We start from the raw sequence: 12,922 nt of genomic DNA, 5'->3' as shown, positions 1-12,922 counted from the left end.
TTTAGTATACGACCTTCCCTCAATCAGTCCTTCCATACCTCTTCTTCCTTAGTTCCATTCGCTGTGGAGATTGGCCAGTCAGTCGGGAACGCTTAGACCTTCGCCCAATCAGTCTGTTCCTGAGTGTCGCATATCTACAATAGTATCTTGATCGTCCACTTACGTTGTTTAGATGGTGTTCTGAAGGGCATGTTCCACTATCCTGATCCCATTTTCTATAGTTCCTCCTCTCTTTTCTAGTACAATCGTTTTTTTCCCTCTCTTCTTTGTACTGTGTTCCTTTCCTCTTCTTTAGTAATTGTCTTGTTTTTCTCTATCTTCTTTCTCTCTATACTCTTTCTTTTCTCTATTACGTATTTTTTATATTTTTTTTCTGTGTTTCCTTTCGTCTTCTCTACATATTTCCGTTCTCTTTCTCTGTTCTCTCCTTTTTTTCTCTCTCCCCCATTATCTTGTTCCTCTCTACCTTCTTTCTCTCTATACTTCTCTTCTCCATTACGTATTTTTTTAGTTTTTTCTGTGTTTTCTTTCGTCTTCTCTACGTCTTTCCGTTCTCTCGCTCTGTTCTCTCTCTTTTTTTTCTCTCTCTCCCATTATCTTTTTCCTCTCTACCTTCTTTCTCTCTCATTTTACCTTCTCTTCTTCTTATGCTTTAACGCTTTCCCTAAATTCTTCTTTCGTTCCTACCTTCATCTTCCTTTCATTTCCCTTTCATCATCGTTCATAGTCTGTTAAGTATTTTTTCCTTACGTTCCCATCATTATCTTCCTTTCACTTCCCTTTCTTCATCGTTCACGGTCTGTTCCATAGTTCAACGCCTTCCCTATATGTTTCTCTTACGTTTCTACCATTAGTTTCCTTTTAGTTCCCTTTCATTATCGTTCAAATTCTGTCACGTAGTTTTTAGCTTGATTAAGAACATCGATTTAGGGCAAAGTTGCTTAGCGCTTGGAGAACACATTATGGACGCAGCAACATCATTTATTCGCGCCAACTGATCACCTTAACGTATTTCAATTAGTTTATTACACCGTCGTCATTAATTTCGACACAATCGTAACTAAGGCAAATAATTATAATGTATACGGCATTTTGTTCTCTCTTTCTCTGTCTGTGTCTCTCTCTCTCTCTCTCTCTCTCTCTCTCTCTCTCTCTCTCTCTCTCTCTCTCTCTCTCTCTCTCTCTCTCTTTCGTTTCTCCTATCTACCTTTCTGTTAATCTATCTATCTATCTATCATTTTCTCTTCCTATTTATCTGTCAATATCTACTTACCTCCCTCCCTACCTACTTCTCTCTCTCTATCTATCTGTCTATCTGTTAATCTATCTATCTGTCAATCTACCTGTCTCTTTATTCACGATCAAGTTTCATCTTTCCAAACAGACAAGAAAAGGTTATTTATTTTAAAGCAAAACAAATATTCCTTTTTCTTTCCCCCCCTCCCCTCACCTTAGTTACCTGTCCTTGTGTGGTGCTTCAAACAGGTGCACGGGTTGGCAGGTTTGTGTGTGTGTGTGTGTGTGTGTGTGTGTGTGTGTGTGTGTGTGTGTGCTTGACTCTACGCCTAAGAGCCACAGGTAACCTCATTGTGTGTCCCCTTGTGGTGCCAAAGACAGGTGGGCACAGGTAGACAAAGGTGGACACAGGTGCATAAGAAGGTGAAAAAGTGGACAAAAGTTGGGGAAAGTGGAAGAAAATGTGAAAAAGGTGGAGAAAATGTGAAAAATAATTGAAAAAAATGCAAAAAAGTGAAAGTGTAGGTGGAAAAAATGAAAAAAGTGCAAATAGGGTGGAAAAGAGTAGGCAAAAAGTGGGAAAAATAGAAAAAAATGAAAAAAAGAGAAAAAGTGGAAAAAAGTGGAAAAAGGGAAAAATGTGAACAAAAGGTGTAAAAAGGATGGAAAAAAGTGTAAAAAAGCGAAAAAAGTGAAAAAAGTGGAAAAGTGGATAAGAGTGAAAAAAATTGTCAAAAGTGGAAAAGTGGAAAAAAGTGGAAAAGTGTGAAAAAGTTAAAAAAAATGAAAAGTGAAAAAATGGGGAAAAGTAGGAAAAGTGAAAAAAAGTGGACAGAAAGTGGAAAAAAGTGGAAAAAGTGTAAAATAAGTGTAAAATAGTGGAAAAGAGTGGGAAAAAAGTGGACAAAAATGGAATAGAAGGTGAGAGCGTGGTGAATGTGGTGGCTCAGACAGGTAACAAGACAGGTGTGTGCTTGGCCCGGCCCCTCACTGCCGCAGGTAACAAAGGAGGTGAGAAACGAAGCGAAGAGAGACCTGGGTTAAAATACTTCTTTCTCTGTCTCTCTGCGTCTGTTTCTCTCTCTCTCTCTCTCTCTCTCTCTCTCTCTCTCTCTCTCTCTCTCTCTCTCTCTCTCTCTCTCTCTCTCTCTCTCTCTCTCTCTCTCTCTCTCTCTCTCTCTCTCTCTCTCTCTCTCTCTCTCTCTCTCTCTCTCTCTCTCTCTCTCTCTCTCTCTCTCTCTCTCTCTCTCGTTTGATATTTATGTTCCTTTGTTTTTTTTGTGTCCAAGTAGGTCAATGTGTGTGTGTGTGTGTGTGTGTGTGTGTGTGTGTGTGTGTGTGTTTGTGTGGTTAGACACCGCCAACCACACACACACACACACACACACACACACACACACACACACACACGAACATTCACGAAATTTAGTGTTGCATCGGCCTGATTTTTTTATTTTTTGTTTTTAGAAGTAATATTTTTTTTCGAAGTAATAATTAAATTCACTAATGCACTCCCGCCGGCCGAGATGAAACGCTGAAGCTCCTTTGAGTAATTAAAATCGCAGTGACAAGAGAAAAAGAGAAAGAGAATGTGAAGAGAAAGAAAGCGAAAAGAAAAGAAAGGAGTAAAAAAATATCAGATCACAAAAATCGCAGTGACAAGAGAAAGAGAGAAAGAGAATGTGAAGAGAAAGAAAATGAGAGAAAAAGAAGAGTGGAAAAAATAATCATATCGCCCCCCCCAAAACAATATTATGATTCCAAAATAACTGAATTCGGGTCAATGATACAAACGAAAATAAGAGAAAAAGAGAAACCGAAGAGAAAGAAAAGAAAGCAAAAATATAACTGAGGTAAAAAATATCGCATCTGACACAAAAAAAATGATTATGATTCCAAAATAACTGAATCCGGAAGAATTATATAAACGAAAGAGAAAAAGAGGAAGCGAAGAGAGAAAAAAAGGAAAAACAAACAAACTGACAGGTGAAAAAATGATAAATAATCGGATAGAAAATAAAATAACTAAAAATATGTGTTGAAAAAGAAAGAGGAAGCGAAGAGAAATTAATAAAAGAAGTGAAAGGTCAAAAAAATAAAATGTGTTGAACGAGAAAGAGAAACCGAAGAAAAAAAAGATAACGAAAAACTGAAGAGAAAAAAAACGAAAAAAACTGAAAGATGAAAAAAAATATTAATCAGATCACGAAAAAAAAGAGTGATTATGATGCCCCAAAATAACTGAATCCGGGACAATCAGTTTCTAAAATATGTGTAGAAAGAAAGAAACAGAGAAAACCAAGAGAGAAAGAAAATGAGAAAAAAATGAAAGATGAGAAAAAAAAACATCTAATCACACACACACAAAAAATGACACCAAAATAATAGAATCCATAACACTAACATAAACGAAAGAGGACAAGAGGACGCGAAGATAAAAGAAGAAAGGTGAAAAAAAGGACCTGGAAAAAATAAAACACGATCTGATAGCAAAAAAAAAAAAAAAAAAAAAAAAACTACGATGCCCCAATAATTGAACTCGGGACAATCGGCACTAAAATATGTGTTGATCAACGCTTATGTCGCGCACCTCTTATAATTGCACCTCATTAGCGCGTCGGGAATCTCATTAGAATTAAAAGGACAGCCTACTCGCAATGATTTCCGAGGCCTGTCGCAGGACTAACGGGTAACAGCGTCATCAGTATTCGAAAAGTGCTCCAACGCTTCCGGTTTTGTTGGCTGAGTCTTGTTGATGTTGGTGGTGATGGAGGATAAGACAGACCTCGTGACAGTTCTCCTCCTTCTCTGTTTCCTCCTCGGTTTTGTCTTCCTACTGGTTCTGCTCCTCTTCTCCGTCTGCTCTTCCTCTTCCTCTTCCTCTTTCTTTTCTTTTTTGTTATTTTTGTTTTCTCTTTCTGTTTTCTTTTCTTTTTCTGTGTCTTTTCATCTTCCCTTTCCTCTTTTTCTTTCTCTTCCTCTTTCTTTTCTTTTTCTTATTCCTCCTGATTCTCCTCGTCTTCCTCTTCTACCTCCTCCTCTTCCTCTTCTTATTACTTATGCGGCTTCTTCCTCTATTACTACTACTACTACTACTACTACTACTACCACCACTACCACCACTACTACTACTACTACTACTACTACTACTACTACTACTACTACAATAATCTTTACATGTCGATTCGGTAGAAAGAGGCAATAAATAAGTCACGGATTTTTTCTCTCTCACCTGTGTAACGCAAACAGGTAAAGGTATGCGACTGTACTCAGGTGACCCACATGCGTAACGCGGCAGGTGAGGCCGAAAAATAACTCTCACGCACACACACACACACATGAACACACACATACATACATACATACGCTCCTCTTACACACAAACACATATACATATACACCTCCCCTACACACATATAAGCTTTCCTTCCCCTCCACACATACCTCACCCCCCTACACAAACATACACCTTCCCTCCCTCCACCCATACACTCATACCTCACCCCAACCTCCCCCTACACACACATACATTCCCCTACAAACACTCATATACTTCTCCTTCCTTTCCACCCCACAAACACATACCTCCCCAACCTCTTCCCTACACACACACATACACCTCTCCCCTTCCAAACACATACCTCCCCCCACACACACCTCCATCCCCCCTCACCCACACATACTCCCTCTTCCCTTCCCCCCAACAAACCTAGTAATTAACCACCTATGACCACACAAAGCAACCTATCAGCCCTTTCCTTTATAGCAACCTCGGTACAAAGCAGTGAAATAGGACTGTTAATAGGTCGGAAAAGAGCAGATGACGGGTTTACACACACACACACGCACGCACACTCACACAGCCACACACACACGCACACACACACAAATATACCATGGTGTGAGTGTGTTGCGTCCCACGGCGGCAATTACTCAACACCCACACACCTGAAATTGCGTCAAAATCCTACAAATGCATTAAAAAAAAGTTTCTCATTTCCAGAGTTCAAAGGAAGTCATCATGTTTGGCAATATAAAAATAAATACACGTTTCACACATGTTTTTTTTTGGTCTAATGATAATAAAAAAAAAAAACAATGTATATGAATTAGTTTTTATTATTACCTGGTAGCAGCGATGGATCAAATTTGTGGCTTTACCGTGTACCAGCGACAGGCCAAATTTTTGCCATGATATAAACCCCCCAAAATAGATGATGCATAAACTGATCACAAATGCGTTGATATATTATAATGAAATGGTTTGCGTGAATCATGATTTTTTTTCTCATTTTTCTCGCGATGGGCCTTTAAGAAACATGATCCCCGCAGCTACCGGGTTAAATAATAAAAGAAGTAATGTGTATCAGAGTTGTTTTTCATTTAACGTCGAGAAGGATGAATCGGGCGGTGCAGGAGCCGTGTGTCGGGCGAAATATATGGTAATGAGAGAAGTTATGAAGAATTGAGGAAGGCGGAAGAAAACTGGAGCAGCGAAGGATGAAATAGAGCAACACGATATGAAAATATGCAACACAAAATGAAATAGGAGTAGAACAACACGAAATTAAAATAGAGCAACACAAAATGAAATAAAATAGAGCAACACAAAATGAAATACAAGTAAAGCAACACAAAATGAAATAAAATAGAGCAACACAAAATGAAATAAAATAGAGCAACACAAAATGAAATAAAATAGAGCAACACAAAATGAAATAAAATAGAGCAACACAAAATGAAATACAAGTAAAGCAACACAAAATGAAACACAAGTAAAGCAACACAAAATGAAATACAAATAAAGCAACACAAAATGAAATAAAATAGAGCAACACAAAATGAAATAAAATAGAGCAACACAAAATGAAATACAAGTAAAGCAACACAAAATGAAATAAAATAGAGCAACACAAAATGAAATAAAATAGAGCAACACAAAATGAAATAAAATAGAGCAACACAAAATGAAATACAAGTAAAGCAACACAAAATGAAATAAAAATAGAGCAACACAAAATAAAAGTAAAAAAAACAAACATAACAACAACATAAACTGAAAAGAGCAAAAAATTAATAAAGCAACACAAAATCAAATAAAAAATCGCTCAACACAAAATTTAACGAAACTACAGGAACACAAAATAAAAAATAATGCAACACAAAATAAAAAAAATAGAATAAACAACACAAAAAATACAACTTAAGCATGAACGAAAAAAAAAAAAAAAAAAAAAAAATCGTACACCGCTCAAGCAAACTTCCTTAACTACCCTCAGTGACATATGCGAGGCAAGGCTTTCCGTTATCCTTTGAAACATACACCTCCCCCTCCCACTCCCGCGCCCAATCCTTCACGCACCTCCCCCACACTAACTCACGCCCTATGCATCCCCGGCACCCCATACTATACCTTCCCACGCCTCCCCTTCCCCCCCTCACCCACTCACTCAACCCCCCACACATGCATCTCCTGACGTCCTCCCACACCCTACGCCCCCTCCCATCACACACCTCCTTCATACCAGCCCACGCCCTATGCATCCCCCGGCACCCCATACCTATACTAACCCACACCTCCCCCTCCTTTAACTCACCCACTCACTCAAACCCCCACACATGCATCTCCTCTCATCCTCCCACACCCCACGCCCCCTCCCATCACGCATCTCCTCCATACCAGCCCACGCCCTATGCATCCCCTGGCACCCCACACCCATACCCGCCCACTCCTCACTCACCCCCTTACTCACCCCCAACACATGGCTCTCCCCACGTTACACCCACCCACACCCACGCCTCCCCCATGGACCCTCCCACACCCACCCATCTACGTCCCACATGTATACCCGCCAACATCCCCCCCTCCCCCCTCTCGACACCCCTCCTTCCCGCCCCCTCATATACCTCCCACATACCTACACTTAACTGCTGACGTTAAATTGATGAATAGAACGACGTACACAACGAAAGAATGAGATATATATATAACGCAATCGATATATGAGCAAATAAAAAAAGAGAAAGCATGAAAATGAAGAGAAAAACAGAAAAATAAATAAAATGAAAATGAAAAAAGGAGAAAATGAGAAGGGCAGATGAATAAATAGACATAATTAAACTACGAAAGAATGAGACAAATGAATTAATAAATGAATAAAGACAGAAAATAAAGAAAGAAGGAAAAAGGGGAAACAGTAAACATGTGAAAAAAACTGAAAAAAGAAGAAATAGAAGGACAGACAGACAGAGAGAGAAAGACAGGGAGACAGACCAACAAAAAAAGAGACAGACTGACACAAACAAACAAACATACAGAGAAACATGAACAGACACACATACAGACAAAAAAGAGACATAGCCAGATAGACAAAGACAGAAACAGACAGACAGAGAAAAACAAAGAAAAAAAGAAACAGAGACAGCAAACCAGGTGGAGCAAGCAGGTGAGAGGAACGTAACAAAGAATGCCCCGCCAAGTATTGACCTGCAGGTGACCAATACAATATTCACGATCAGCCCACACGTTCTCTCTCTCTCTCTCTCTCTCTCTCTCTCTCTCTCTCTCTCTCTCTCTCTCTCTCTCTCTCTCTCTCTCTCTCTCTCTCTCTCTCTCTCTCTCTCTCTCCGTTTTGATTTATCTTTCTTTTATCATTGTTTTTTTTTGCTTTTCTATTTTTTCTTTCATTTCTTCTTTCAATTTTGGTATTTCTTTCTTTTGTTTCACTTTCTCCCCGATTTATTTCAGTCTTTTAATATATTTGGCTTATTTAGAGTTGGTTCTATTTTCTTTTCTTTCCTCTTTATCATCATCCTTTTTTGTTGTCTATTATTTCTTACTTTCTATCTTTCTTACTTTCCTTTCTTCCATTCTTCTTCTTCCATTCTTTCTTTCCATCTTGCTTTTTTCTTCCATTCTCCTTTCCTTTCCTTACTTCTCTAGCTTTCCAATGGCCGCTCATATAATATCTTGCCCTTGTTTCGGGGACGTAGTTTTGGAGGGGAAATTCATTCTTATGAGAGGAAAAAATAGGGTTTCCACTCGAATTTATCCTGTTTTAAAGTTTTGTGTCATTCTTTTCCATATGTAACTCGGTCTTGTTATCCTTCTTTCTGTCTGTCTGTCTGTCTGTTTGTCTGTCTGTCTGTTTGTTTCTCTCTTTCACAAACAATAAAGATGAGCTCATGGCTGGTTATTGTTCCATCTGCTTTTCCCCTGCCTCCTTGAGATGCATAAAGGTCTGTCTGTCTGTCTGTCTGTCTGCCCCGCTGTTTGTCTGTCTGTCTGCCCCACACAAACACACACAGTAAAGCAGAACACATGCCTGCTTAATTTTCCTTCCGATGCACTTCCCTTCCTCCTGAGATGCATGAAGGTCTCCGTCTGTCTGTCTGTCTGTCTGTCTATCCCTCTGTCTCTGTCTCATGCCCACCCACACAAACACACACACACACTACAGCAGAACACACGCCTGCTTAGTGTTCCTTCCGCTGGTCTCCCCTTCCTCCTGAGATGCATAAAGGTCAGGTCGTCTTACCCTAAACTCTGGAAATTGCGTCGCCACTCGCAGGGAAATTGGGTCGCGCCAGCACGGAAGAAAACTGTGTCGGAAATCCTCTGGGCCGGTGCCGGAACCTCCTAAATGTTTTCTTTATTCGATTTCCGTTCTTGAAGGTGACGTGGTGGTGATGGTGGCGGTGGTGATGGGGGTTGTAGTGGTGTTGTTGAGGGTGTTGAGGGTGGTGGTGGTGATACTGGTGTTTGGTGTTGAGTTGTGGGTTTTGTTGTTTTGATATTGTGGTGGCGGTGGTGATGTTGGCAATGGTAATGTTGAAAGTGTTGAAAGGGGTGTTGATGGTGTTTGGTGTTGTGTTCTGTGTTGTGTTGTGTTGCATGAGATGGTGTTGGTGATGGTGATGAAGGTGGTGTTGGGGTGGTGATATTGGTGGTAGTGGTGTAACTGGTGCTGTTAAATGTGTTGTAGTGTTGTATGGAATAGATGTCATGGTGTTGGTGGTGTTGGTGATGAGATGGTGGTGATGGTGTATTGGTGTTGAAGGTACATGTAGTGGTGTTAAACTGGTATAGATACGTCTTGGTGTTGTGTTTGTGTGTGTTGCTTGATATGGTGGTGTTGGTACTGGTGGTGGTGATGGTGATGATGGTAGTGATGTAAATGATAGGTTCCTTTTTGGTGTTGTGAATTTTGTGTTGTGTTATGTGTTGCAGTGTCATAATCGCTGTGTTGTCATAACGTTGTATTGATTTCGACGCAGTGGCGGTGTTGGTGTTAGTGTTGCTTCAGAGTTATGTTGCGCTGTTTTGTGTTTCGTGTTATGTGTTGCGGTGCCAAGCGTGACATGTTGCCGTAGTGTTGCAGCAGTTTAGCCCAGTTCGATGTCTGTTTTGTTTTGTTTTGTTTTGGTCTGGTCTGGTCTGGTTTGGTCTGGTCTGGTCTGTTCTGGTCTGGTCTTGGTCTGGTCTGGTCTGGTTTTGGTCTTGGTCTTGGTCTTGGTCTTGGTCTGGTTTGGTCTGGTCTGGTCTGGTCTGGTCTGGTCTGGTCTGGTCTGGTCTGGTCTGGTCTTGGTCTAGGTCTGGTCTGGTCTGGTCTGGTCTGGTCTGGTCTTGGTCTTGGTCTTGGTCTTGGTCTGGTCTGGTCTGGTCTGGTCTGGTCTTGGTCTGGTCTGGTCTTGGTCTGGTCTGGTCTGGTCTGGTCTGGTCTGGTCTTGGTCTGATCTGGTCTTGGTCTGGTCTTGGTCTGGTCTGGTCTGGTCTGGTCTGGTCTCTTGTCGTGTCTCGGTTTCTGTTTTCTTTCCTTTCCTTATTTTTCTTTCAGTCGATACTTAATTTATTCATTGGTCTTCTTTTCTTTTTCTTTTTCTCGGTAACGTATTTATTGGCTTTCTTTCCGTTTCTTTTCTCTAACTTTTTATTGTTTTTTCCCAGTCTATTTATTTTCCTCTATAATTTGCTGTCTTTTTCTTTGCCTTCTTCTTCTCTCATTTTTCAGAACGTGACATGAAACAAAAGTCCTGGTCAAGTATTACAATGGACTATTTTTTCTCTTTTCTTTTTATTTTTTCAGTAATATACATCTACCATTACTGTCTACTAAAGAACAACTACAACAACCTTTAAAACAACCACAATCACAAATCTCAGCGCATAGGCAAAGATGAAGATAGGATATTTCAACACAATCTCTATAACCTCTACCATCACAACAACAACAACAACAACAACAACAACAACAGCAAGGGAAGCAACAGGAAAAACAGCAACCAGAGGAAAAACAATAACTTCGAAACCGTTTAAATTGAAACAAACACACAAACTCCTGATTGAAAAAAAGTTGAAACCAAAAAACAAACAAGAAACGACTTTTTGGGATTTCCACCTTCCCCACCACGACCGCTTCCGCCTCCATTTCCTCTGCTTCTTTTATCCCTTTTTCCTCTTCCTCCTCCTCCTCCTCCTCCTCCTCCTTCTCCTCCTCGTCTCATTCCTGCTTCCTTTGTCTTCCTCTCCCATTCCCTCCACAATTATCTCTATCACCATCTCTAATCAACCTTCTTCTCATCCACTTCTCATTATCTTCCAACTCCTCACCGTTCCTCTTCTTTTTTTTCCCTTCTTCCTCTTCCTCCTTGTTTTAATCGTTCTTCCTTTGTTTTCCTCTTACATTCCCTCCACCATCATCACTATCACCACCTTTCATCACCCTTCTTCTCCTCCTAATCACCATATCTTTTCTTTTTTTCCCTTTCTTTCCTAATTCTCTTCCTTGCCCCCACTCGTTATTCCTGTCACATCCCCTCCAATATTATCACAAACACGACCTCTAATCACATACCTCATTCTCGTTCTTCTCCTCCTCCCTGTATTAACTATCATCGCCCTAATCAACCTTCTCCTCTTTGTTCTTTCTCCTCCCACTCACCGTTCTGTTCCCGATGGAGTGGACGCGGCAGTGGAGCTCAGCCTGCCTCCCCACGTGTGCCGTCTGATTCACCAGCATGGAGGAGTCAAAGTAAGGCTGGTCCGTGATGAGGGGAGGCGGGGGTATGAGCCCTTCCCCTCTCGTCAGCGTCAACACGGCTGTAGGGGAGAGAAAACGGGAGCGTGAGAGGGGAGGCCAGCAGGGCGAGGGAGGAAGGGGACTGGATAGTGGCTATGGGTCTAAGGCTTGTATTTTCAGACGCATTCAGCTCTCACAACCATTTCCCAAGACCACAAAGGAGATTAGCCGTGTTCTCATGAGTGCTTTTTTACATTCACGGTGCAGAAGCCTTGTCAAACGATCACTAGACTCATAAATCTACCAATGGAAGTACTAACACAGCCTCAATGAAAGCCTTATCAAATGTGGGTGAGTGGGCTCTGAAATGTTTGCGAATACGGGCCCAGGAGGGGAAGCGAAGACATTGCAGGGGAAGGGGAAGGTTAGTGAGAGCGAGTTAGGCTTGTAAAGTACTGGCGAACGTTTTGCATGCGAAAGGTAAAGAAGGGCGGGAAGTGAACTAACTGAAAGAGGGAGGGAGAGGGCATGAGAGGGAAGCTGTAGAAGGGAAAAATGGAAAAACATGAGAAAGAAAACGAAAAAGAAATAATAATGAATATAAAGAAAGAGAAAAACAATGGAACTAGAGCACAGAGAGGGCAGGTTAAGCAAGAATATTATGTTGAATGGAAAATAACAACAACAAAAAGAGGTATCGTAACTAGGTGATGTCGTAACTAAGATATCGTAACTAAGAGATCGTTACTAAGAGGTCGTTATTATAAAAGAGATCGTAAGAGAGGTCAGGTGGTAATTTAAATCTTTCCCTTCTTACCTCGCTCCCCCTCCCCCCCAAAATGACATAGGACAAAGAAAAATCGTTCCACATAAGACTGAAAATATAGATAAAGAAAATAAGCAGAATTATAAAAGCAACTAGTAACAGGTGACCATCTTTTTACACTTTTGTTCTGAAGAGAATACCGAAGCGTCTCCGGCTGTTACTCGCTTGTAAAGTACGTCCGTTCACCTGAGATATATATTCCTGCACCGGTAGAGGAGAAAGACCAGAGGATAAAAGGATAAAAATGCTAAAAGGAAAAACACCCGGAAATGCTGCTTTTACGGGGAAACATAAATAATGGCAAAAAAGAAATATCAGAAACCAAATGGAAGGTACTGACAGATAGATAGATGAAAGGATAGATAGACTGATGAATAGATAGAATGCTAAATAGACGGATAGACAGAGTGAGAGATAGGTAGAGATAGATAGACAGATAGCTGTAGATAAATATATTAATAGACAGATAGACAGACAGAGAGATAGGTAGAGATAGATAGACAGATAGATGTAGATAAATATGTAAATAGAAGATATATAGGTAGATAGATAGATAAATAGATATATATAGAAATTTCACCCCCCCCCACACACACACAAACACACAAACACACACACCCACACCCACACACACACACACACACACACACACACACTTCCCTCTCACAACACACACACGCACACGCACTCCCCCTACAACCCCCCTCCCCTCCCTCCCCTCCTCTCCCCTTCCACACAGGGACAAAGACTGAACCGTAAAAATGGAGCACAGAGACAAAGACAAAGAGGAAGAGACAGAACGAGGCGCTAAAGAAGGGAACGAGGGAGACGGAGGGAGGCG

General features: G+C 40.8%; 1 protein-coding gene across 5 annotated transcripts in view; it reads right to left on the bottom strand.

Annotated features, from left to right (window-relative positions):
- The window catches only part of LOC127010390 (zwei Ig domain protein zig-8-like), a 45,865-nt gene extending 34,079 nt beyond the window's left edge, over positions 1-11,786 (bottom strand). For 2 of the 5 annotated variants that reach the window (XR_007763151.1, XR_007763153.1), the window contains exon 1: positions 11,178-11,777. Coding sequence is in view for 1 of the 5 variants with exons in the window: in XM_050884402.1 (XP_050740359.1) it covers positions 11,178-11,255 (78 nt within the window). In the remaining 4 variants the exon portion in view is untranslated. Of the gene's footprint in view, positions 1-11,177 lie in introns of all 5 variants that reach the window. The other 3 variants (XR_007763154.1, XR_007763152.1, XM_050884402.1) reach the window with 3 other exon arrangements.
- Positions 11,787-12,922: the final 1,136 nt, after the last annotated feature.

The sequence above is a fragment of the Eriocheir sinensis genome, chromosome 43 (assembly GCF_024679095.1).
Source record: "Eriocheir sinensis breed Jianghai 21 chromosome 43, ASM2467909v1, whole genome shotgun sequence".
Classification (NCBI taxonomy): Eukaryota; Metazoa; Arthropoda; class Malacostraca; order Decapoda; family Varunidae; genus Eriocheir; species Eriocheir sinensis.
Note: the sequence above shows the minus strand (reverse complement) of the source record. Positions and strands in the feature narration are given on the sequence as shown.